Source organism: Erigeron canadensis, chromosome 2, assembly GCF_010389155.1.
Source record: "Erigeron canadensis isolate Cc75 chromosome 2, C_canadensis_v1, whole genome shotgun sequence".
Taxonomy (NCBI): Eukaryota; Viridiplantae; Streptophyta; class Magnoliopsida; order Asterales; family Asteraceae; genus Erigeron; species Erigeron canadensis.
Genome location: NC_057762.1, coordinates 39,343,608 through 39,370,375, shown reverse-complemented (window position 1 = coordinate 39,370,375; position 26,768 = coordinate 39,343,608). Strand labels below are relative to the sequence as shown.

The 26,768-nt window shown below is 31.3% G+C and overlaps 3 protein-coding genes across 4 annotated transcripts; 2 read left to right on the top strand and 1 right to left on the bottom strand.

Moving 5' to 3' along the window:
* Positions 1-3,629: 3,629 nt before the first annotated feature.
* Positions 3,630-10,075, top strand: LOC122590006. 2 transcript variants are annotated; one of them, XM_043762344.1, is made up of 5 exons: positions 3,630-3,863; positions 3,953-4,273; positions 5,187-5,762; positions 6,205-6,366; positions 8,951-10,075. In XM_043762344.1, the coding sequence occupies exons 1-4, from the start codon at positions 3,735-3,737 to the stop codon at positions 6,223-6,225; spliced, it is 1,047 nt and encodes a 348-aa protein (XP_043618279.1). In that variant the 5' UTR covers positions 3,630-3,734; the 3' UTR covers positions 6,226-6,366; positions 8,951-10,075. The 2 variants fall into 2 exon arrangements, with proteins under 2 accessions (XP_043618279.1, XP_043618278.1); XM_043762343.1 differs by lacking the exons at positions 6,205-6,366; positions 8,951-10,075 and having other exon boundaries at positions 3,636-3,863; positions 5,187-6,094.
* LOC122588242 (protein NRT1/ PTR FAMILY 4.5-like) lies at positions 7,646-9,894 on the bottom strand. The gene is made up of 5 exons (XM_043760362.1): positions 9,786-9,894; positions 9,461-9,678; positions 8,945-9,382; positions 8,735-8,859; positions 7,646-8,641 (listed from the first exon to the last, which is right to left on the bottom strand). Exons 1-5 carry the CDS (start codon positions 9,892-9,894, stop codon positions 7,759-7,761), a joined length of 1,773 nt encoding a protein of 590 aa, XP_043616297.1. The 3' UTR covers positions 7,646-7,758.
* A 12,345-nt stretch (positions 10,076-22,420) lies between the features above and the next one.
* Positions 22,421-26,483, top strand: LOC122589442 (nucleobase-ascorbate transporter 3-like). The gene is made up of 14 exons (XM_043761735.1): positions 22,421-22,661; positions 23,497-23,594; positions 23,718-23,894; positions 23,985-24,085; positions 24,179-24,254; positions 24,342-24,401; positions 24,499-24,683; positions 24,769-24,865; positions 24,943-25,029; positions 25,118-25,176; positions 25,261-25,352; positions 25,776-25,853; positions 25,939-26,102; positions 26,195-26,483. Exons 1-14 carry the CDS (start codon positions 22,508-22,510, stop codon positions 26,411-26,413), a joined length of 1,647 nt encoding a protein of 548 aa, XP_043617670.1. The 5' UTR covers positions 22,421-22,507; the 3' UTR covers positions 26,414-26,483.
* Positions 26,484-26,768: the final 285 nt, after the last annotated feature.

The window sequence follows — 26,768 nt, the reverse complement described above, 5'->3', positions numbered from 1 at the left end:
ATCGAATGCAAAATTAAAAATCCTAGATCTATAACTAACAAAACCTATCAGCTACAAATTCCTTGGCAGAAAGCGGGTTGTTTTTTCATTGACATCTTGCTGGAGATAATGATTTCTTGTAGATGTAGATCTTGTATATCTCCACTGAATTCGTGTGGCTCTCCTTCTTATCAGATGCAGTTGCGTCTTTGGGGAGTTCAACAACAGGTATCTTCTCTGCTACTGCGTTTCCTCTGCCTTTGGTACCAGTTTTTTGAAGGATTAAATTAAAAGGATTTTTTTGTATGTGGTTAAGATTGTGAACCAGTGAGAGTTAGAAGGAGAAGTCAGAGATATGTATGTGATGAATCAAGATATTCAGGGAGTTGTTTATACAAGATGGGGACACCATTTGATTGGCAGATTGTCTATCACACAGATTTTGGGTAAACCAATAAATAGATACTTTAATTTTTTTTAACAAATTAACATCTCATTCTAAATTAGAAATTAGATAATACTAATAATAAATGGTTGGGTATAATAAAACAAGTATTAGAAATTTGATTAACCTTCTTGGGCATTCGAAAAATAGAGAGATAATAAATGCCTACAAATCCCAAAACCGATGATATGAGGGTCGACCTACCTCCTATCGACAACATACTAGCTTTCCTACTTCCACTTAATATATAACATGCTTTTGATATGTTCATCATGTTTCATGTGGCATGGGAATTTGTGGTTGCTTTTACTTATTTGTTCAATTTCCTTTATATCATACTTATTGTACTAAAAAATTATAAAATATTTCCTTTAACCTTTAAAGATTAAAAATCAAATAGATGCCATATGAGCTCAATTGATATTACCTCGTCTCACTTTTATATATATGAGAGGAGGGATTATTTGATAACTCCTAAAAAAAAAAACTCAAGAACTCCTCTACACCCTTGGATCAAAGAAAATGGATGGACAAGATTAAAAATAAAAAAACTCCTCTCAACACTAGAGGAGTATTTTCGTCAGTTCCTTTTTTTTCTCTCTCTTACTTTAATATAATTCTATCTAGTTCACTAAAAAAAATTTATCTCACAAACCGTAAATCGTTAGACGAAAAGAAAAGCATGGGTAGTCTTAGAATTTCATCATCTTTCATTAGAGATGCGATTCGATATACTTTTGACGACTTTTTAAATTTCATTTTTTTTCCATCACGTTCATCTTACACATGTGTAAGTGTACCGTGTACCCGCTCTAGGGTTTAGGGTTTGAAGGTCGAGGGTTAACCGATAGGCTAACCCTCGGGCTTTAAACCCTAAACCCTAGAGTGGGAACCCTCATCTGTTTTAGGTTTTTAGGGTTTAACATTTAAGGTTTAGATTTTCCAGGGTTTTTAGAAAGTAGCTTCCCCCTCGGATTAGAAATTAAGCTTTAGGGTTTAGCATTTAGGGTTTTACAATGCGTTCTTATCTTTTTTGAACTTTATAAATAACTTACCCATACTTACCCATGGGCAGATTGTACTTACGCATGGGCAGGTTATACAACTCACTACTTCTAAGTCTTTCCTACACATGTGTAGGTTGTACTTACACATGTATATCGAATCGCATCTCTAATGAAAGAGGACGAAATTTCAAGACTACCCGTGCTTTTTTTTCCGTCTAACGATGTACGGTTTGTGAGATAAAAGTTTTTTAATGATTTAGATATTTTTTGATTTAATAAGAGGAAAGAGAAAGAAAGTGCTGGACAACTTTTTTAATAATGACAAACATGCCCTTTCTGATCTTGATGAATGGAGGGTTGAGATTGGTTCTCGCATTCTTTTTTTTTAGTGGTTCTTAAAATAACTCACCCCTATATCTATATATATAATTAGGTGGTTCATCCTGCGCGTTGTTGCGAGTATCCGTTTTTCTTTTAAAAAGTACCACACCACCTATAGTACAAAAAACAAAAACAATATCATCATAAAATTACAAAATGTTGCCAAAAAACCTATACCAAAAAATGAAAAAAATTTAAAGATAATAAAAAGATATAACTTTACTCCATTTTGTAAAAAAAAATTAATATAAAAATATTTAGAAAATTGAAAACTCTGAATGGACTATTTCAATATTGAATTATAAGAGCCCAATATGCTATCCAAACCCAATAACTATATAATGGACAAAAAAGTAAAGGTCATAATATAACATACCCAGTTACCGGCCAGAGGTATATAATGAAATGGGAAATATGAGGTAAAACATGTAGTACCTATTTTATGTAAAGTAGGGGAGTATTATATAAAATTCAGGGGTCGATTATGTAAAATTAAGGGACTATGTATGTTTATCAAATTCAAAGGTCTAATTTGTAATTTTTTTAAAGTGGCAGTACCTAAGTTTAGGAAAAGTCTGCAGATCATTTTTTAACAATTTTTTTTCTTAAATTTTTTTTTTTTTGAAAAGTGAAAGTTAAACACGAGTATTAAACACTAACACTGTATTCTCGAATTTTTATTAGAAGAAAAGAAAGGAGAAGATTGAATAGAGAATGAAAGGATAGATAATTAAATAAAAAAGAGGCATTCTCGAGTTGAAAGAAAAGAAAAGAAAGTTGATAGTTAAATGTATTCTTGAGGTAGAAGGGAAGGAAAAGAAAGGATAAAAAGATACAATTTTACATTTATAGCCTTGTAGTAATTAAAACTTTTATATAAGTTTGAGGGGTATAAGAATAATTTCACCACTTTTCCTTCCAAATTTTGTCAAAAGTGGCAAGAAAGTTTTGGGATCAAAAATCCTATTTTTCTCTTTCTTTCCCTTCCCTTTCTTTTAAAACAAAAACTCAAGAATACAAAAACTAAAAGTTTTTTACCCTTTCTTTTTTTATCTCTTCAAAATAAAACTTTAATGCACTCTAAACCGAATATATATATATTTTTTAAAGTACTAAACCTAATAATTAACCAATACTTCTACATGCCTTGTCTTTGTTAACAATATACACTAATCAACTTACCCGCACGTTGCTGCGGAACACATTTTTCAAACGACAAAAAATTGGATATAAACATAATAAAATTATCAACAAACAGCCCTTGTAATTGTTGCTATACACATGAAAAAGATAATGACTACTTTAAAGTAAGATAAAAACAATTTCAACAAACCTACCAGATATGGATGTAACTATGTAATATTGTTCCAATGCGATATAATAAAAATACATCTCAAAGTGATAAAACCAAATGTTAAGGAAAAGTAAGGATGAGAATCATAAGGCTATAAAGTTCGGAGATGAGAAAGAAAGCAAAAAAAACAAATACATAATTTTTGAGAGTAAAACCGTAAACATGTGAAGTTTATGTGTTAAAAACATGAGATCATAAAGTTTGTTATGATTAATATAGAAATAAAAACTTGTGGGGGTCAAATGTTAAAAAGTAAAAACTATAAGGATAAATTAGAAAGTAAAAGGTATAAGATATGATGCATTAGCTATGTTGTCCTTTATGCAATTTAACTTGTAAAATTTAGTATATAAGGTAATGTCACGCTCCAGTTACTTGTACCTTATGCTTGAAAACATGTATCCTAATCAACTCCCTAAAATCAGACCAAATTCTCTCCATCACCAGATCTGGTTACCTGAAAAAACTGTTATAACATCAATCATTCAATACTGTAACACATATCACTTTCACTTTCAATCAATATACACACAAATTTATATATATATATATATATCATTATATTATAATGATGATCAATAGAATCAATTTTTTACTCTTATTTATATCACAACAAGCAATCGCTTTTAATCTTTCACACTTCATTTTCCCTAAAGTTAGCCACGAATTTCGTCCGCCACCCTCTCAATTCCTCACGGTATGTTCAATTTAACCAGTTCATATAGCTATATCTATCTATATTTATATGTATATATATATATTAAATTAACTGTGTTTATGTTATAGGATGTAATAGGATCAATATCTGAAAGTGAAAAATGGAAGTTGGAAGATATTAGGGTTTCGAAACTTGAAATAGAGAAAGTTAGGTATGGAAATATGCAGAGATATGAGATTGAGTTTTTATTAGCGAATAAGAAGGATTACGTGTTTCATTTACGAGACGAAGTTTCGATGTGGAAGAGATTTAGAGGTGATAATAAAGGAAGTGATTTTGAGGTTTTGGCTAATCGAGTTAGCTCACGAGCGGTCGTTGGTTCGGTTCGGATGGAAGGGCCTTTGGAGTTGATAGTTAGTGGTGATGGTGAAATGTCGTTGGCATTGCCGGTATGGTTTTTATTTTTTGAATAGCTTTGTGATTGACTTGCTTTGCATTTTGTGTTTATGTGTGTAGATTATTGTAGCTTTATATAGTTAGTTAATTGGTGGCCTTTCGAAGTTCATTTAAGTGTCAGTTTGCCAATTTATTTGTGCAACTTTTATACCTTGCAAAGTTGCACTACTGACTAGCCCACTCACGCCTCACTATTGGAAGACGACCGTAAGTTTTACTCAAGTCTGACTCAACATCCTGCTAAGGTAGTGTGTGTCATTCTGGAAATTGTGTCACTAAATTCACAAAGTCCTTCCCTCTGGAATCAACCAAGGTACACAGGTGAGCATTGGTCTGTTGGACACAAAACTGTAGCTTCTCAGAATTGAATGTATGGCTGGATCTCCACTGGAGATTTTCCGAGCCCCAACCACTAAAGTTTCATGAGGGCTCGGCCCAAAGTTGTTATTTATCAGTAATCATTAGGTGTATGATTTTATTGAATGATCAGGATTGATATAGTTTTTAGAAATTTGCTTTTCTGCGAGTTTGCATAACAGTTATTCTCTTGTGATCCAACCTTAGTTTCATGATGACTCATCTTTCGAGTACGTGAATGCTTGATAATATGGATTGGTTTTTTGCTTTGCACCTTCCCCTGTGTTTTGTATTCTTGTTTAGCGGATACGATGCTTTTTACATGAACTGTGTTAGCAGTTGCTCATTAATTTGTGTCTGTCTGTTGGTTTTGTCGGTTTTACAAAGAGTGAGGTTGGGGGACGGGAGGGAAACAAGCCACGTTCCACTGTTTACAGTTTGTCATAATATGCATGAAGGGTCAATCTACTTGATTGAGTGCTGTTCTCATTCTAATATGCTAAGTTCTAGTCCAGCTAAACTCATGTACGTTTGGATCATATGTTTCAGTGGAACACATCACATGCTGGTCTGAAACGGATACTTGTTGGTGAAGACATTACTGTAGAAGTCAAGAACGCACATGAAGTCTCTCTTTTTCAAACAACTGATCTTGGGCGACCAGAAGAACGGAACCTTATTGCTCTTAGAGAGCAGTGTCGTCAATGGTTCTTTCCATATTTGACATGCATGGCATTACTTCCAGTCAGGATTTCTGGCTCTGCATCTGTAGTTGCCTTTAGGACTCGAAATCCTGGTCAACACATTACAATAAATCTTCTATCCAAGGATATAATAGATTTAAGTCCTGATATATGTTACTCTGAACATACCAATAAAAAGCAACGGTTTCCTGTTGTATCCTTGAGGATGAGGATAAGACTGCTGGAAAAAATATTGAAAAGCTTTTTAGGTGTCAGAATTAATAGCAATGCTGCCAGGGCAAAACTTAAAGCAAAGATTAAAGCGTCAACGACTTTTCGTTTTCATTTGGAACTAGAAAGGAATATAAGAATGAATGATACTCGGTGGAAAACTATGGCAGAATGGCGTACAAGGCCTAATGTTGAACATGTATGGTTTGAGGTACTGGCAAGAATTGAAAGGAAGCGATTAAAGCCCTTAGTTGTTAAAAAGAAAAAGCCTGTTGTTGGTGTAGATTCTTCTGCTTGGAGTAATTTGATGTCCAATATGTCCTTCACTAAGTTGTCATCTGTCCTAGTAGCTCCAGAGGCTCTTACAATGTGAATTGGCAGGAAACTTGTACATGTATCCCTTGGAAATTCTCTTGTAGAATGAAATAACTTTCATCCCGAGATTATTTATCAGATTACTTGTATAAAAAGTTTATAGTCTGAATTTTGTAAATCAAGTTCAAACACTTTGTTATAGAGAGAAATGAAAAACAAGTTCAAACATTACATAGAGAAACGAAAAAGAAGAAGGATGCATTTTTTTTTTTTTCATTTGGATGCTCTACTACAAAGATTTTGGATATAATTTGGTTCTTATAGTTTGATCTAAACAGGTTTGCGCCATGGTTGAATGAGCAGTTTGAGGTACAATTACGGGTTGTTTTCTGTAAGATGGAATTACAGCTGCTTAAATTGGTGGCACTTTACAGCTGTAAAAAGATTTATAATCTGTATACAATCTCAAGAGAAGTTCTTCTGTTCTTCCAAGATATTATGTAAGAGCCTACATAATTCCCTTCTTCCTCTTCTTCCTTTTTTATGTGTTCTTAACGATAAGTGTAAATCTTATATTGGAATTAGGAGATCTTCATATTAATATATCACATTCTAAGAAGTTTATTTTATTGAAAAAGTTAGTCATTAAGAAACCAACTGTGAGAGTCTTCTTCGAAAGAACAAATTGTTTTTTACCTGTTAACAGCTTAAAGTGAGTTATTCTAAGACTTTAAGTTCCCCTTTAAAAACAGGCAAAATCATGATACTTTTGTTATAATGTTGGCCAAGTAGTCTATTGTTCATCTGACTATCTTGTGTCTTATAATATCTTCTAATGTACATAGCACCATATCCATACTATTTTCCAGCACCCCAAGATGGTTTGGGGCAACTTAGTTTACTATATGTCGAACAATAGCGGCAAAACTTTCATCAAAACTTGTTGGGGACTTGGAGTAGGCTTATTAGAACTAAACCCATAAGAGTAGATAAGGTCTTTTTGAAAAACAAGTGAAACCTATCCATAATACACCCAATGAAATACATGAAGCCAGGAATATATTTTGGTAAAACATTCAATGTCACATAGTTTGCTACATGGAAACTTGTTAAAATCTTACATTGGGTGTTTGAATGTAACGTCAAATAACATTTTCTCTTTACATGACTTTCATCCGGGAGTAGACTCTTTTAGTGGTTCTATTCTTCTATAAATATCATGAACCTCCTTTATTTAAACTTGTCACATTCTACCAAGATGCATAAGAAAAAATAAGTCAAAGGCTTTGCCAGTATTAGTTCTTCTATCAGAAGTTTTCTGTTTCCATTGCAAGACGCATTTTATCATATATGTTTGAACTTTATATTATCTAACGAAAAGTAGCCCTAGTTATTCTAGGATTTGTTGCCAACAAGAATATGATTTGCTTTGGTATAACTGTTTTATTACTGCTCTTAGTTTCATTTGCATATGATCTTTGGATGTTACACTACCCACCATGCTTGCTGATTGAATTGGGAAGGAATATTTAGCCGACCCTTTTAGGCTTTTACTTTACTTCCATCTTCAATTAGGCCAAAAATTACCAACTCTTGTGATGGTGACCTCTGGATTGAGATGTTAGATTTTCTATACTAAGAGATTTGATGGTCGAATTTGGTGGCGTATGATTGCAAATCTCTATGATTGATTTTAGTATATAGTTACAATATTACATCGCAATCGTGCCCGTAATAGTTAATAATACACAGAAAAGTTAAATTTGCATCTATGCATTAAATTTCCATCTCTTCACAATTTATTTGTTATAAACTCTTTTGAGACATAAAAAATACAGATTTGTAGTCTTGTGGATACTCTTAGGACGGGTCTCTAGCATGTGGGAAGTTCTCTATGCATTAGGCACCTGAATATTGACTTCATTTGCTTTAGCAGCATTGCTACCTGTATCAATCTGCTTCATATTCACCTCTTTATACTTATACCAGGAGGCACACATCAAATAAATACCTAAGTTGACTATACTTAATCCTGCTAATAACCAATAAAAGTTATTTAACTTGTCTCTATTCAAATTGTTACTAGCTAACCACCCATTACTCACTTTATTTACCACCTCCACCACTATTGAGCTTGAATAGTATCCAAAAGCCAATGAACACCATGAAATAGATGTACCGAGTGACTTCATGCCTGGTGAACTTTCTTCATAGAAAAACTCTAGTAATCCTACCAATGTAAACATATCAGCCAGTCCAAAAATTGCATATTGGTAACCTAGCCAGAAAACACTTATAGGCAGAGGGCCGGGTGAATCAACCAAGTTATTGTCAATAGCCACCGATTTACGGCGAGTTTCTACTATTCCAGCCACCGCCATTGAGATGGCCGAGAGAACTAATCCCACTCCAATTCTTTGAAGGTGTCGGATTCCTGAGTGAATCCCAGTGAACTTTCTCACAAATGGAACAAAAAAACGATCGTAGACTGGGATTAGAAGTGACATGAACACTAGTGGAATTACTGGAATGGAGGAGCCAGGAACTTGAAAACCTAGCAGGTTTCTGTCCATGGTTGTACTTTGTTGGATGGTAAATGTTTGCAGTTGAGCCAAACATGTGTTCATGAATATAGTACTCAAAATAATGGGGAGCATACGTATTATAATCTTCAGTTCTTCGACCTGTGTTACTGTACACAGTTTCCATGATCCTGATGATCGCAATTCAGATGCATCAAGTGAGCTAGTAATTATTGCTGCCTTGTCCAGAAATCTGATCGTAAAATGCAAATATTAGCAACCAGAAAGATAAACATTAATTTTGCACATCTGAGTTAAAATTTAACGAAAGTATTAGGTAACAGACCTGAATTGATCTGTTCTTTGGAGAATATCTGTTGTTACTCCTGCTTCTCTGTCATGAATCTCATGCAATTCTTCTGCATTCTCCGGTAATGGTATATTTCGATTTTTAATGGCCACCATAAATACCTGAATCCAATGAAAAAATGTGTCTTTACTCCATGTGTTTATGCATAATGTATTGGAATTTTTTTAATGTTATCATTCATTATACCTGTAGAATACGAAGAATTGGGCTTTCTTTAGGTACATAATCTCGAAACATAGATCTTCCCATCAGTAGAAATAGAGCTGCTACAAGAACAGCTATGGAGCACACACCCAACCCCCAATCCCAACCTGGGTTGGAGCAGATCCATACTACAAAAGTGACTCCAAATATAGCCCCAGTTGTGATGCTGAACAGGAGCCAGTTGAAGAAGCTTGCAAGTGATTCTGCCTCTTTTGGGTTCCGCTCATCAAACTGGTCTGCTCCTAATGAAGGCAGAGCGGCTTTAACTCCACCAGTGCCAAATGCAACTAAATACAGACCCGTGAACAATATGGCCTCTTGATTACTTGTTGCTTGCTGGCACTGATTTACTTGGGTAGGGTTACAGGGAGTTGGTCTTAACTGTTCAAAGTGTGCTTGAACTGCCAGGAGTGCATAGCCCTGAAATGGTACATCTAATAATAATTTTTATCTACTCAAGGAATTTAGAGTTGTCGAGGTATGCTGTTTTTAACGTACCACGACTTCAAATGAGGCGAATAGGATACCAGCCTTGAATCTTGACAAGTAGGTGTCAGATATAAAACCTCCAAATAGCGATAGCAGAAATGCAGTGCCAAGGTAGTTTGTGAGTGTTGTAGCTGACTTTGTCAAACTGAAGTTCATATAGCCATAAAAGTAAGTTACCAGGCTTACAGCCGTTGAAATGAATGCCATGTTCTCGAGCCCTGTTGTAGCTGCATAAATTAACAGACACATGGAAACAGTCAACAAAAGCATCTAACATTAAAAGAAAAATGTTCAAACTTCATCAGATGCTGACTTATGTACTAGTTTAGTATACCATATACAAAGAGAGCAGCTCTCGTCCCACCCAGCCTTTTCTGGTGTTGAGGCCGCATTGCGACATCCCCTGCAATTCCCTGATATTTTCCGCTACAATGAGTTAGCATATACTTGGTTGTAAATAAACGTATATACAGTATGTAAGCAAATGTACGTATAGTATATTAGCATTACCATTTGTATGAAGTGTGTTATTGTGTCGCAGGGATATTCAAGTTTGGTGCGAGTATGTGTTACTGACATAGTGGAAGGTTGTTTATATAGCGAGAGACGTTTTTGTCTTATGCATTCCCAGGAATCAATTGGTATCTATAAGGTTTGTCAAAACCCTTCTCTCCCATTCAATATGTATACCATAAATAATTAAGTGTATGCAAGTTGATCCAAGGCTGGATAGTAGGAACATGTCTACATCTGTCTAACTGAAAATATTTTTTCATTTGTTTCTTTATTTCGTCATCTATCTGTTAGTGACACCACAACTGATTATACTCTATTTTTGATGCAATATAGACCGTCGCTTCTGTCTATATATATAGATTTGGCAAAAGTGTAAAAATTAATCTTTACTTTATTTCATAGTGCAGGTTTGAGTTGATGAACTCGAGCCTCTGTTAACCTTTTATAGTTACACTGGCTAATACTGTACCATAATCAATCACAAACGTATGAAAGACATCTTACATACACTTTTATCGACCATAAACTAAATAGTTTAATGTATCTTATTTACCATCAAATTTTTTTTTTGTCTATATTAACTTCTTGAGTTAAATATCTATGTTAACTTCGTAAGTTAAACAAATCTGGATTCAGCACTAACTTTGACTAACAATACATAATTTAGTTTTGTTTTTTTGTCTTGTTACACTGATTGCTCAGCGTGCCACTATGACTTCATTATACAAGACTGCCTTCAATATTCAGCAAAATATGTGGATCAGCCTATCAGATGTCTACCTTATTTCATTTATTAGAGTTACTTCCTTTGTTTATAAAGCTAATCGCTCATTTCTGACCGAATCTCCATTTCCTTATTTGAAGCCCTAGTCATTCACATACGACGTTAAAAACTCTCTATGTGAGTGCATAGAGCTTTTGTTAAAATTAACCTAAACAAATTTTAAGTGTTTGGCTACCAAGTGTGTTTTACCATCTTTTTCGAGGAAAAAAAAAGCGTACTTAGTTGAAAGCTAAGAGAGTGATTACTCGTTTTGGACACACCGTTGAAGATAATGTGCGCTCTTAAACACAATCTATTAAAGTTAAGTTGTTCACAATGTATCTGGTGAAGGTAATATGTTTTATTGTACTCCGTTATACATTTCGAGTAATGCTACATTCTTATGAACAGAAATTCGAGCCATCAAAATTGATAAGTTCATGATGCCATTCCCATTTAAAAATTGATATGCTCGCATCATTTTTTATTTTTATGTCAAGTGTCAAGTACGACTTTTAATTTGGATGCTTTATGGGCTAAATTTTAACAGGATAAATAATTTCTAATTTGAAAGAAAAAAGACAAACCATTAAGCACTCGGACTATAACGTAAACATATTATATTTTTACATATAATATCTTGAAATAATAATATGCCAATAATCAGCTTTTTGAATTTCTGGATTTAATTTTTAAGATAAATTTTTTTATTAATAGAGGTTTGGACCATCGTTGACGATCTAAGATTCCTACTACGTAGGTTTTTGAACGTAGCTTGACGATTTAGTTGAGAAGAAAAGAAAATGAAATGAAGGTCGAAACACATAAATGCTACTTAGGTTTTAGGATTACAAAACTTTAGAAAGGTTGTATCTTTTTTAATTATATATATCATCATATGTAAATGTTAATTTGTATCCCTGAACAAGTATTAAGGAAATGAATTCAATATTGTAGTCTAAAATTGATGATGTAAAACAAAAAAAAATGTAAATTATATTACGACATGTGTTAATTTAGTTAAATTAGATAAATTGAGAGTTGTGATTAGTTAATTGAGGTTATGTTAGTTCCCTTTTAGTATATACTAGATTTTAGACCCGTGTCCAACACTGGACACGAGATTTACGATATTAACAATATTAGATCTCCATACATTTAAGTCATAAAAGCTTACAATTTTAAAAAAATATGGTTTTAAGTGTTATATTTTGCAAGTTATAGTACAATAATCATAGGTTCCTCACTGTTATTATTAGCCTAGATATATTGGTGAAATTGTTTGCCGTAGTCATTCCACAAGGCACATGCTATATATAATAATTTCTCCATTATAGAATATTTTGAAACAGATGTACTCATAATTTGATATTATTAAGAATTAAAATATAAATATATTTGTGATCATGTACTTGACACTCAAATATATGTATTTAATCATGATGCACGTTCATAACACGCATATGTTTATTTTCAATCACTTGTTTTTTGATAATATGATAACAATTATGATTGTTTTTATATTATTTGATAATGATTAGGACTCTTCTAATATTTGTTAATAAGTCATTAGGTTTTCAAATTATTTTTTGTAAAAAGTATTTCATATGTTAAATTTTTTTTGTTTAATTAAATGATTGTAAATTTTAAAAAATTCTCTCAAGTTGATGACTAAAAATAAATATAAATGAAGTATTCAAGGCTAAAAAGTGTAAATTATTGATGGAAAACAAAAAAGTGTAAATTAATGAGACTTTTTCTACAAATTAATATAAATATTAATATAATAATATATTTGGATAATGATTATTATGATTTTTAATTTGTAGTTTATCTAAATGATGACATCATCAAAAGTCAATTTGATGAAATCGAACGATGTGATTGGTTAATTAGTCATTAGTTCAACTGTCTTATAATATATATTAAGATTAAGATAAGATAAAATTAATTTTTAAAATGTTTTCTATATTTGTTACTTTTAATAAAGACGGCCATATAAGTAATAAAATAAATATGATTACGAATGGTTTTATTTGTTATTGTCAAATTGTTTTTTCATTTTTTAGTTATCATTTATTTTATGTTTTTTTTTAAAACAACAATTTTCCATTAAATCAATCTGTAAGATGACACCTTAAATTAGTAAAACACTTATGTTCTGGTTTAAGTCTAAAACCTCCTAGACAAACAACGTTTCCTACCTTCTCCTCCAGAAGTCCATAACTACTAAACCAAAAGCCCATAATTTTATATCATTTTCAGCAAAATTAGTTCGACTAATTCATTCTTTGGTTATAATTGACTAATGAGAAAAACACTTTGGAATACAACGTTATCTAATACATCTATGAACCCTTCTATACATTCTATACCATACTAAAGTTTTGAAACCATTGAATGTATTGTATGACACGAATAGCCGGCTAAATGTAGTACAAAAAATAAAGTCAATACATATCAAAATCATTTTGACTTAGTGATCTCTTTTAACTCAGCATATTATATAGCCCTGTATAGCTTTAAGAGTGTTTCTGACATTAAACGAATGTTTTGTTTTTTTTAAAAACAAATGTTAAATAGGTTATTTAAAAACCTATAATTATGACATAAGTAGCTCTTTGTTATCAATCAATCAGTGATATCCGTTTATCTTTTATAGTACTTAGTATGACATCATTGTTTTAATGTGGTTAAGAAGGTATGATTGCTAATGAAATTAATTTTTTCAGTTAGGAAGATTAACAATCTTATATAGAGCTCGCAGTTGTTGTCGTTTAAGCATTAACAAGTCTAGTTATTTGTTGTTTAAGAAAAATGATACTCTTAAACGCTCCAACAATAGATGTTTATTTGTTGTCATATGGACTCTGGAGTTTTCTTATGGCACTCTTTGACAACTTTTATAGCCAATCATTTTTCGATTTATAATCTGCAATCTTCATATAATGACTCAAAAGTCTCCTACTTCCCGCCTTCCCGGGGCTCATGGATTAGTACACTGCTTTGAACCTCAAATTTGAAACTAAATGCGGTTTTCAAACCACACCCTGGGTTATTTGAAGGAATCATAACCGGGTGTGTTTTGACAACTTTCATCAACGACATTATACTACTGCTTACCTGAATTTGGAATGACAGTAGGAAAGGTTCGTGTATAAATTGATACAGACCAATTGGATATGTAAATTAACTTGTAAATTAATCCTCTAACACCTTGCTAGATGGTAGTGTAATACCATGCTACTATTTATTGTTCAAAGAATATATTAAGAGGGGGAAACATAATTTTTAGATTAAAATATAAATTTTCATTTGCATTCTCATCGTTAATTTAATGCTTCTTCATATACTAGTACTCAGTACTCACTACATAAATTGAAGGTTCTGATTTCATTTGGGCTCATTGGGTCATTCTGCTAGAAAATAATACAATACTAATCGAGTAACATTTGACGATTGTGCTCACCTTTTGGGCCCTTTTGTTTTTAAAGGGATTATAAAGCCTTCGTATCTTTTCCGATTGTGTATTTTACATATTCTACAGTCTACAGTATACAAGTACAATTGTGATTTGTGAACATAGGCACATAGCTTTCTTGTTTGAACGTTTGGGTCAAAACTACATTCTATAAAATCTCAAATCAACCAACTAGGCAATTTACCCACCAATCAATTAATAATGTTAGCCCACTACACTAACTAATTTATCCTTTTAAAATTTTCAACATTAGCCCCCAAAGTTTTTAGATTTTCAAAAATTCCTGTATTTTTTTTATATTTTTTTAGTACTTAGTTTTAAGTTTTAACCCTGCATGTGTACGTTTAGCTTTACTTTTAACCATTAACACAACTGCATGCGAAGTACGGATCGAATTAACTCGTTTGAAACATTAGATCATCTCTAATGGTTAAGGAATCCTTACTCATCTTTCAGCCACATTATATCTTTAAAAATCCTTAATATCATTAATTTATCTTCAACCATACAAACATTCTTATAATTTTTATATTTTTTCATATCACTACACATCTTTTATATACAAACAAAAATAAAGTGTAAGGACTAAGGATATCCTCAAAGGGAACTGATATTCGTACCACATAATTTAATTAATCTACCATTTTTATGCATTACTTACTTGTACAAATTGCTATAATATATATACAGTGTGGTAGATGTATCAAATGTTGTGGTACGATTATCACTGTCATCCTCAAAATCCTTGTCTATAGATTTATTTAAGCTTTCTAAGAATAGATGTGTTCAAATAGTTGAGAAACAAATTCTTAACTAATATTGAGAAACTAAACCATTTGAAGATGCTCTTATTTAAACTTCACTTTATCGTTTCTTTTCCTGCCCAAAAAATTGAAAAACCTTTGAGAATATTTTTTTTTTCTTTAATCCTTTATTTAAAACCCGATATTGCTGATGTTCAAAAAAAAAAACCCGATATTGCTTTAGATGACACATTAAAGTCACAAACAGAAATTGCAATATATTCATTGAGGATTTGAGGCTGAAAAGGAAAACGAAGATCAAATGATGCATGCCATGTGATTGGGTGGGTACTGACACGGAACCTTATAGTTCGTATTTCAACCTATTGGGTTGTTTGGGTTTCAATGCACCGGCCCAAATAAACCTCCATTTCCATGATGCTGCCTTAAATACATCGTTTTTACACGAGGTTTTTTTTCCAAACGAGAGCAAGTACCTGCGCGTTGCGGAAGTGAGATGGTGGGGTGATACCTAGGTCATAGAGTATGATAGGTTATAGAAGTTGATATGTCATAGAGTATGATAGTCAAATGCCTTAACCGTATGGGCTCCGCCCTCGGATTTAAAAACTTTTCGAAAGTATATCGAATGACATCTCTAATGAAAGAGCATGAAATTTTAAGAACACCCATACAATTTTTGTAATTTATCGGTGTACGGTTTTTGAGATAAAAGATTTTGAATGAATTGGAGGAATAAATGATTTATGAATGAGAGGGAAAAAATATGATTGGTTGAGATTTGAGGAGAGAGAAATAGTATTATAGTTATTTTAGATAAATATTGAAAATTTCAAGTTCAATGTTGAAAATCTAGGGAAAATCTACTTTATAATATTGTATAGATTAGTATAACGAGCATGATATTTGCGCAATATGACAGTAATGATGGGAAAGACGGTCTAGTGGTGGTGGTGGCGGTGTCAAGTGTTGTAAGTTTATGTAATTGTGATGGTAGAAATTTTGTAGAAGATAAAATTTTAAAATGTTAATTATTAAAATAAAGGTTTAGGGTGTAAATTAAGTCATTAAGGAAAAATTTGATATTTTATAAAAACTTTTTCTAGTGGGTGCTTATTAAAGGTAATTTAGTAATTTGTAACTATAGTGTAACTATTTTTTAAAAATAGGGGGTGTGATAATTTTTATAAAGGAGTTAGATGAGTAAATTTATTTATCACATTAGTATAGTTTCAAAATCATTTACCAAATTAGTAGGTTAACTAATACTTAGCATGGTTAAAACTTTGATAAAATACCATAAAATAATTTACATATTATATTATTGTGTATTCATAATAAATCATTTATATATGTTTTTAAGGAAAACCCAATAACTATTTTTTTCTTTTAATTATACTAATTATTTTTGAAACTATACTAATTTGGTAAATACCCATTACACTAATTTGAAAAAAATCTTGTTTTTACACCCATTTTTAGGAGTGTTTCTGTGTTTGGCTTAGCTTATTTTTAAGCTTATTGTTTATTTGAGTTTTGGTTCATGTTTAATAAACTTTGTTTTTATGTTTTTTTTTCTAATCTAAAAGCTTATTTTGTAATAACAATTTATGAATCATGATAAGATAAAAGTAGGGTTTATAAATAAACCAAATATAAACAAACTAGAATAAATTAAACCTAACACCCCTCTTAAAACTATATTTTTTTTCAATTTATAACGTTATATTATATGATTTTTAATTATATCTTAAAGATCTCTTGTAAAATAAAATATAAAGAAAAAACAAAATAATACTTTATTAAGAGCATCTCCATTCTCCAATAGTAAAGCTTTTTATAAAAAACTTTTCACTTCAATGTCAAATAGCTTAAAATTATTTAAATTACAATTAACTATGTATGATAGAGATTGTGTAATAGCTTGAAACTTTTCAATATTTTGTTAAAAACTAGATATTAAGCCGGTGCTTACAACTTTATCAGATCAGATGTTAATTTATTATGATTTAAAATTTAATATACAATTCTTAGTAATAAAAAGTTGATATATAATAAAACTTTGAGTTTTATAGTAAATTATGTAAGACTGAGAGTGTGTTAATAGCTTGAAATTTTTCAAACTTTTATCAAAAATAGGCATTATATTTGAAACTTTATTTTACTGGACATTACAACTTTTATTTTATTATAGCCTTTAATGGAAAACCGAAAAAAACTAAAACAAACATAAATTTAAACACCGAACTTTACATGAAGTGTCCCAAATTTGTCCATTGGCCCCGACTTTGAAACTGACGCCACTACCCATTGGTTTCGTTAGCTCATCGCAAAGGCAACTTACGTCGGCACCAGTCGTTGCGTTAGGTATAATAATTTTTTTTAATAATAAAACTTATGAACATGAATGTTTAAAAGGATAGTTTTTTTTTTCAAATATCTTTTTAACGGCAGTAAAAAGAAGAGATGAGTAAATATAGTCATTATGAGGGCTTTCTATATATTCAACAAGACGAGTTTGGCATACAAAAGGACCATAGTGGCTATAAATCTATATCTATATCTATATAATTATTAAAACAATAGGAATTCTAAGCCTTCTAAAGTTTTCTTCAATTTAAAGCTATTTTTAAAAATTGTCACATAAGTCTTTATCCTATATGGCTTCTCTATATTTTTTTTCACAATATAATAAATCCACTAAATTTTATTATATAAACATAATATTAGATTAAATAGAAATAAAATCTATATATACACAAAAGCTAAAAGAAAAACAAAAGTAAAAAATCAAATCCTATGTCATAGTAGAAAGCGTATGAACTTAAATTTTATTTTTAAAATTGGAAAATATTTTATACTATTGGTTTTTAAAGTGTTCATATCTTATTCTACTATCATATTGTAATTATTTTTTATCCTTTTTTTGGTGGTGATTTTACGTTTTATAAAAACTATTTCAAGACACTTGCATCAATTACATGTTAAGTTAACCTAATTTGAATCATAGGTTTGTTCTTAATTAATTGTAATTACCATTGCATCAATTACCTTTATATCAATTACTTTCAAATAAAAAAACACATTATATCAAATATAAAAGAAAAAGGGCATGTTTATTTTTTAACCGTTAAGTGACTGAACTGATTTAGTGACTGAATGGATAAATAATGTCTGTATGGATTAAGTCATTACAGTTATTTTTTGTTTATTAAGTCACGAAAACAAACACTTTTGATGACTTAATGGAATAAGTATTTTTGATGAAGTCGTGACTTATTTTATTAAGTCACAAACAAACACCACTTAAGTTTCATGAAACTATATTATTTGAATGAGTGTGATGAAATTCTAATAGATCACATATCACTTTGAAAAATTAACATATCGTTATGATTTTACATTACATTTACATTTTAACTTAATTTTATGTTTATTAGTATTGCATGAAGTATAATATGTGACATTTAATATGAATATTTTATAATGTTTTTTTTGTAAATGCAAAGATTTTCATAAATCATAAGAGTTATATTTTGGATTTATCTATTTCAATAAATGTAAAGATTTTCATTTTATGATAATATAGATTTATATGTACATGCTTAAATAATTTATAATTGTTAAAAGTTATTATAAATATTCATATAACTAAAACAACCTTTTTAAATATCCGCACATCGTGCGGGTAAAAGACCTAGTAAATATAAAAAGAGTAGGAATTTTAGCTTTCTAAATCATTCATCAAACTCAAAACTATTTAAAAAAATTGTCACGTAGGATTTATCTTAAATGACATCTCCATGTTTTTTTAACAATATAAAAAATTTTTATTTGATATGACGCAAGTCCATGTTTTTTTAACAATATAAAAAAATTTTATTTGATATGACGCAATGATATTTGGCTTGAATTACAAGCCTCTCAAACATCTACAAAAATTAAAACTATAAAAAACCTTTATTTATTTTTGATTTCTAAATTTATATCATTGTTTATTCATTATTTCAAGAATACTCTTTTTATTCCATAATGCGTATGGCTTTAAGAACTTAGATATTTACATCAACTTACACTAACTAAAATAATTTAGATAATAAATTTAAGATAATCAGTTGGTTGTTAGACCTTACAAGTATAATATATCATCGATTGAATTGATACACTTGTGCTTGATAAATTGTTTGTGCTTAATGAATTGTACAGTTAATACAATATTCAATCTTATTTTATTTATAATGTTTTATTCATCTATATTTTAATCAAATTGAAGTAAATAAATTAATTTTAAAATTATCGCGCATCGTGCGGATCAAAGACATAGTATAATATAAAAGTTGAGTTTTGAATCAATTCTAAAACTTTAACTTCTCTCTTCATTATGATCATTAATTCACATAAATATTAAAGTTGATTATAAGTATACTAAATAATAGTTATGTATTTTGTTTAGTTTATGCATATATGTAAGTAATATAGTGTAATGCATTAACATCTTTTGAATTGTCATGGGTCACCATATAAAATGACTTAAATTAAAACATTTACATTCAAATAAATCAAAAAAAAACATTTATGATGGTTTAATTCTACAAATCTCTCTATATCAATATATCTATGTAAAAGTTGAGCTTCAAAATCAATTATAAAACTACACTATCTCTCTTAATAATTGTAATGTTAAAAGCTACTTATGTTAATTAAGTCAATTATGTGTTGAGGGAAGTTAATTAGTTATACCCATGGAAGCTAATTACTTGCGATGCAAAGGGAAATTATGTGTATAGGAAAGTTAATGACTTGCAAAAGTTATTTTGGAAAACCAAAAGTATAAATTTTCATTACTAAATATTCTTCCTAATTACACATATACAAATTAATTTGTTATACAATTTTCGAGAATTAGTCAGTGTATAAAGAGACAATATATATCAAAAAATAAATTAATTTAAATATATACAAGGTCATATCATATTATACTTTTTTTAAAAATTCGATAGGTCCTATTATTCTATACTTTATTTATTATCAGATACATAATAATCGTGTTTGCATGTTATATTTTTAATTAGTTGAAAATCATTAATAGAGAAGGTGTTTGAGTTGCTTAACTGTTGGAAGGAATGTGAGTGAGTTATTGATTATATAAAAAAAACTTTTTAATGAAAATTGATGATCATAATAGTTTTGAAATGTTTTCAGTTATATGTCCTAAGATTTGTGTATTTGATGGAGTCTACAAAATGGGCCAACACACCAAATTTTTTTCCACCACTACCCTGCAATGTCCATAGTTTCTCAGTCTTGAAAAAACTAACCTCATCAATGGAAAAGGTAGTAGAAGTTGCAGGAAAGAAAAGTGCATCTGTGTTTTTGGACATGTTCCTGTTTAGTAGATAAACTAAACATCTACTCGGTATAATTTAACTGTTTAACAAAACCAACCAATTCAACCATGAAAACAACTTCCTTCCATCCTGCCGTCCATCAGACGGGTTTTAAACCCTCGTGTCAAATAACAATTGACATAAAAAAATGAATTGTCTGGTCATTCATTGTCGACTACAGTATATAACTAGTGTGGTTAATGTTTCACACAAAAAAGTCAATGTTTTCTAAAAGGCAAATTCGATTGGACCATTTCTTTAAAGAATTTGGTTCAATAGGTACCAGTCGGTTAAGTAATAGTGAACTAGATCAAACTACTTGTAACCGATCAAACTCGGAGACAATTCATTTCGGTCTGTCCGAAGAATAACCGAACCGACCCGGAGAAGACCGAGACCGGACCGGACCGGACCGACCGAGCAGGTATCAGGCTGGTCTTTGTTTTTCTGCCACTTCGGTCTTCGATCCACATCGATCTGGTCCGGTCTGGTTTGGTCTTTTGACCGTGCTCATGCTTAGATGTGGGTAGAACAGGTCAAACAAGTCAAACCCTATTTTTTTGTTTTTCGTAGTCACCATTTCCTAAAAATATAACGGCTAAAAATGATGGCCTGAAAAAAGATTACAACAACTATGCGATATATGATCATTCGCCTATATATACATTTGTAGTCACAAACTAGTCGTATACTAACATAGGTAGGGAAGGTCCATTGAAATCTAAGAATAACATAAAGTTGATTGAAATCAAAAAAGATATACAAGAACCTAAAATAACATTAAATATAAACTTGAAATTAATCCATAACTCCATATTCGTTATTAATACAGAGTATTTGGATTTTGTTAACGTACATAAATTAATTGTATTTTTACAATAAAAATTGAGTATGAATTTTTAATATGAAAGATACAAGTTTATTCATACAAGTTAACGACCGATGTTTAAGACCGTTATCAGCATAATGTTAGAATCAATGTTTTAAAAACCGGTATTTTAGTCGTATCGGTATGAAAATTTTTTCCGGTATTACCTGAAATATCGACCGATACGTCTATTTTAATTTATTTTATATAAATCTTACAAAACTTGTTACAATTTAATGAAAATAATCAAAATACAACTATAGTTCACTCAAAAATAATATCAAATAAGTATTTTATAACAAAGTATAAGTTTTCAAGTTCACAAATAACAAAAAATAATATTAAAGTATCGTAAAAATAATTTTTAAAAACATTTAAAGAAAAATGAAAATACCAGAACGGTAATACCGAAAATAACGGCCGACATTGAATAGTTAAAATACCAAAAAATACCGGGCTTAAAATACCGGAATATCATTGGATACGGATAATATCGGCCGGTATTACCCGTATTTAAAACATTGGTTAGAATTTTCAAAATCAAAATATCAAGTACGATGATTAATTGATTACCTTATCTTTAAATTATTACAAGAAACTTTACTAACAGATCAATCATCAATAAAGACAAATAGTAATAAATCAAATAAAAATTCAATTACATAATAATAAAAAAAATCCATTAAAGGATAATAATTTTTTAAATTATACCAACTTGACTGGTCAAATTAGAAAAATCTTAATCCTTAAAAAATGTTAAAATCTTTTCGATTTAACTAGTCTAGCTAGACTAACTTGGTAACTTCAGAGAGAATATTTTCATGTAAAATTCAAACACTAAATTCAATCATTTAAGTGATCCATAACACATTAATTAATATGCGAGAAACCAAGTACAGTATGGTAGTAGTATCATGTATGGCCATGCGTTTACGTCTAGAGACATTGCTCTTTTAACATATTGTTTATCAAAAAGTTAATATTTTTATACATATATGACACATTATTATTATTTAATAGTTCTGAACATGCTAAAGATCTGGTTTTCCTCTATTCAAACAACTTAAATTATTTTTTAAATTTTACTTATAGTTTACATTTACTACTCATTTCATTTTTCCAAGAAACCTCCATACATATACATACATACTTTGAATATATCTATCTCATTACACAAAGTCACACACACCGTCACACACTACTTCCAAGTTCGGAGTAATTTACGTTTTTTTAAATTTTCAAGATTTTACAAGTTATTACTAGTTGGGTGTATTTCAATGGTAGAAAACGGTCATCAGCAGCCACCAGCTCCGGCGCCACCGCCGCCAACCACCGTCCAACAGCCACTAGGTTCAGCTAGAGGCCCTGCTTATCCACCTGCCGAACAGCTTCTTCAGCTCAACTATTGCATCCATTCCAATCCTTCATGGGGTTTGTTTGTTTGTTTTATTTATTTTTGTATTTATATGTATATTTACAATATCTCGAATCTTTTATTTTATTTTTGTAAACTTAACAAAAATATAAAAAAGTAGTTTTTGTGGGAAAGCTTTGAAATATGTTTTGAATCTTTGAAAAAGTTGAATATTCGTGAAAAGGCTTGTCAAAGCTTTTATCTTTTTACATAAAAATCTTTTATTTTAGGTACTTAAATTCTGAAAGGCATGGTTCTTTCCCCCTTTTGTGGATCTTTAAAGGAACTTTTTATTTATTGATTTATTTATTACGAGTCTTATTTTTATTGTTAAAAACACGTTTTTTTAAAGTAAATTCTTATAATTTGTAACTTCTTATTAGGGCATGGTTTAGTGAAATTCAAAGAATTAGAGACTGCTTTATTTTTGCTGTAGAGAAAGAAAGGGACATATATAGTTTAATGTTGACCTATTTGACTATTTGGTCAAGCCAAACTAACTTTTAATTCCAAATTGATATACAAGAATTAATTTTTATGTCTTTTTTATGAATTTTTTTTAACAACTTTTAGAATTGTAGTCTATTTGAAAGATTAATATATTGGTAGATTAGGTTGATCATCAAGTTGTTAGCTTTAATGATACATGACTTGTCCTAAATTATACTACAAATCTCTTCATATGTTAACAAACTCATGATATATAATAGAAGTCTTTAAAACAGGAGTTGATATAGGCGAAATGTGGAACCACATAAATTTAGTATATTGGATATTTTGTTTTGGTGCAACTATTAATTTTATACGAGATTATCGACCCTAACAACTATTTGGTTGATCAAAAATATGCAGCCCAAACTGCTATCTTGGCATTCCAACACTACATTGTAATGCTTGGCAGTGTAGTCATGATCGCTTCCATTCTTGTTCCTCGAATGGGTGGTAGCGCGGTGAGTCTTACATGAATATGTATTCTTTAATACTTTTGAACACTTGCAAAAATGTGAGATGCCACATGTATGGTTGAAGTTCATCATGTTTAGATTAAGTTTGTTTCTTTTTGAGGGGTATAGGGTGATAAGGCCCGTGTTATTCAAGCGCTTTTGTTCATGTCGGGGCTGAATACACTTTTCCAAGCATTACTTGGTACACGTCTTCCTACAGTCATGGGACCATCTTTTGCTTATATCTTAGCTGTAATATCAATCATAAATGATTTCAAAGATGAAGATTTCTCATCTGAGCACGAGGTATAACTACACATATTATAGAATACAAACTTTAAATTTTGTCCATTTGGTGCACCGGGGACATGTTTTAATCCTAGCTTTACATAATAGAGATTTCTTCACACTATGAGGGCTATTCAAGGATCCCTGATAATTTCGTCATTCATCAACATGCTTCTTGGATTTAGCAGGGCATGGGGAGAATTCACAAAGTAATATAACCATCTTTGTTCAATCTTTCACCTCTTTTTTTCTTCTTCTGTTTCCATAATATATTTATTCTATGCTGAAATTTTAATGTGCAGGTTTCTCACCCCGCTTATTGTTGTCCCGTATGTCTGTGTTGTTGGTCTTGGATTATTTGGAAGGGGTTTTCCACAGGTTTAATATTCTTTCTAAGTCTTTTGTATTCAAAATTTTTCCGTTTTCTGTAAAACAAAACTGAGTGTGTCTTGTATTAATTTGCAGCTTGCAACATGTGTTGAGCTTGGCCTGCCTATGCTTGTATTTTTGGTTGTCCTTCAACAGGTATTGTATCTATGAACTGAAAAAAAGCCTAGTTTTGGTTCAACTAGGTAAGTCAAAGTGTATTCACTTAAAGAAAATTGCTGATATTATGTTGTAGTACTTGAAGCGCCTCCATCCGGCTGGACATCAAATTCTCGAGAGATTTGCTTTGCTTTTCTGCATTGCGCTTGTTTGGGCTTTTGCAGCCATCCTGACTGCAGCCGGTGCTTATAACAATGTTGGGGAAGCAACCAAACGTAGTTGCAGGACCGACCATTCTTTCCTTATGTCATCTGCTCCATGGTAAAACATCTACAGTGATTTGACATTTTTTGCCCAAAAAGTTAGTCTTTTTTGAGTCAAATAAACTTGTGTTGACCATACGTAGGATTAAGGTCCCATATCCGTTTCAATGGGGTACGCCGATATTCAGAGCAAGCCATGTTTTTGGAATGATGGGAGCTGCTTTAGTCACAACAGTAGAGGTTTAATCTAAATATTCTTGTTTGAGTAAGATATGGCGAATACATATCATATTTTATTAATGCTGGTTTTTGTACAGTCCACTGGTACATTTATAGCTGCATCACGTTTTGCGGGTGCTACACCTCCTCCAGCACATGTTCTTAGCCGAAGCATTGGTCTACAGGTTCACACACGTTCATCGTGCCCGTTTCAATTCCTAAAACTACAACTTTACAAGAAAGTTATAAGCTTGTGTTTCTTTGATCTTGAAGGGTGTTGGGCAGCTGCTTGATGGAATATTTGGTTCAATCGTTGGTACAAATGCATCAGTGTAAGAGCTCGTGCCTTATTGTTCGAATCTCCAAATATACGTATTTTTTTGACACACTAAATGCATGTACATTTTTGAATACAGTGAAAACGTTGGCCTTCTTGCTCTAACACACGTGGGGAGTCGAAGAGTCGTTCAGATATCCACCATTTTCATGTTCTTCTTCTCCATATTCGGTCTGCATTTTATCTTCACTTGCCTTTTTACTTCTTTTCCTGTTTTCATCTCACCAGAAATATTGATCCATCTACTTATGAATTTATGATGGATTGATGGGTCAGGATGGGCTTTATTTGACATAATTGGGCCAGAGGGGGAAAGTAAAAAAAAGTTGGTTTACATGGAAACATTCTACAAGCCTCTGCCTCTCAAATGCATAAAATCTCCTAAAATCATTTTATTCAATAGGTCATAACTTCGAAATACTATATATTTTGTAATCGCATTTGACCCACTTACTGTATGTAGTTCGGACCAAAAAAATGTTTCGGCTTAACCCAGCCTGTGCAAAAACTACCTGTTTGACTTTTTGACTTGTTTACCCAAAACAACTTTTACATCACTATATCTCAATTTAATTACTGTATGTTTTACTTCAGGAAAATTCGGAGCTTTCTTTGCATCAATTCCACTCCCGATATTCGCAGCCATTTACTGTGTGCTCTATGGTCTCGTAGGTGTGTTTTTTTTTTTTTGATTTTGTTTTACCATTTTCCTTTTATTACAATAACTGTCTAAGAATCTGTTTTTGCCTTTTAACAGCTGCCGTTGGGGTCACTTTTATTCAATTCACAAACAATAACTCAATGAGGAACATCTACATAATGGGATTAGCACTGTTTCTTGGGATATCTATACCTCAATATTTTGTGTCCAACACCAATGGCGGAAATGGCCATGGACCTGTGCACTCGGGTGCTGGATGGGTAAGGATTAAAGAACCACAAATGTCAAGTTAAAACATCCTTTGACTTTTATGTTGATTGTTTAACTAAGACCGGTATGTGTGTGTGTGCAGTTTGATGATATATTGAACACTGTATTTGCATCGGCTCCTATGGTGGCGTTGATAGTGGGGGCGTTACTTGACAATACACTAGACGCACACAATGCGAGAGACGAGAGAGGGATACCATGGTGGGGCCCGTTTCAGAAAAAGAAAGGTGATAGTAGAAACGAAGAGTTTTACAGCTTTCCTCTTAGGATCAATGAATATGTTCCAACCAGGTTTCTTTAGAGATGAGTTTTGTTAAATATTTGTAACTCTTTGGAATTTTAAAGTTGATAAACACATTGTTTTATTAGTTTTTTTTTCGGGTAAAAGGGATACCCTGGTTCGATTTTATATATATCACTGACTGAATGAAATGTCAAGACGCCTTACAACCCATGCACAAAAAGTGCACCAACCAGAAAAAAGAAAGTGACATGCCACTTTCACAGTTCTAAAAACGAATACAAATCAAATATAAGAAACTACATATTGTAGACTAATGAAAAAGGAAGCTCCCATGACGTCAAAAAGTGCTCTACTCTCTTAGTCTTCTTATATTTGCACGTCACCAACTTGAGTTTAACTGTAGATAGAATTA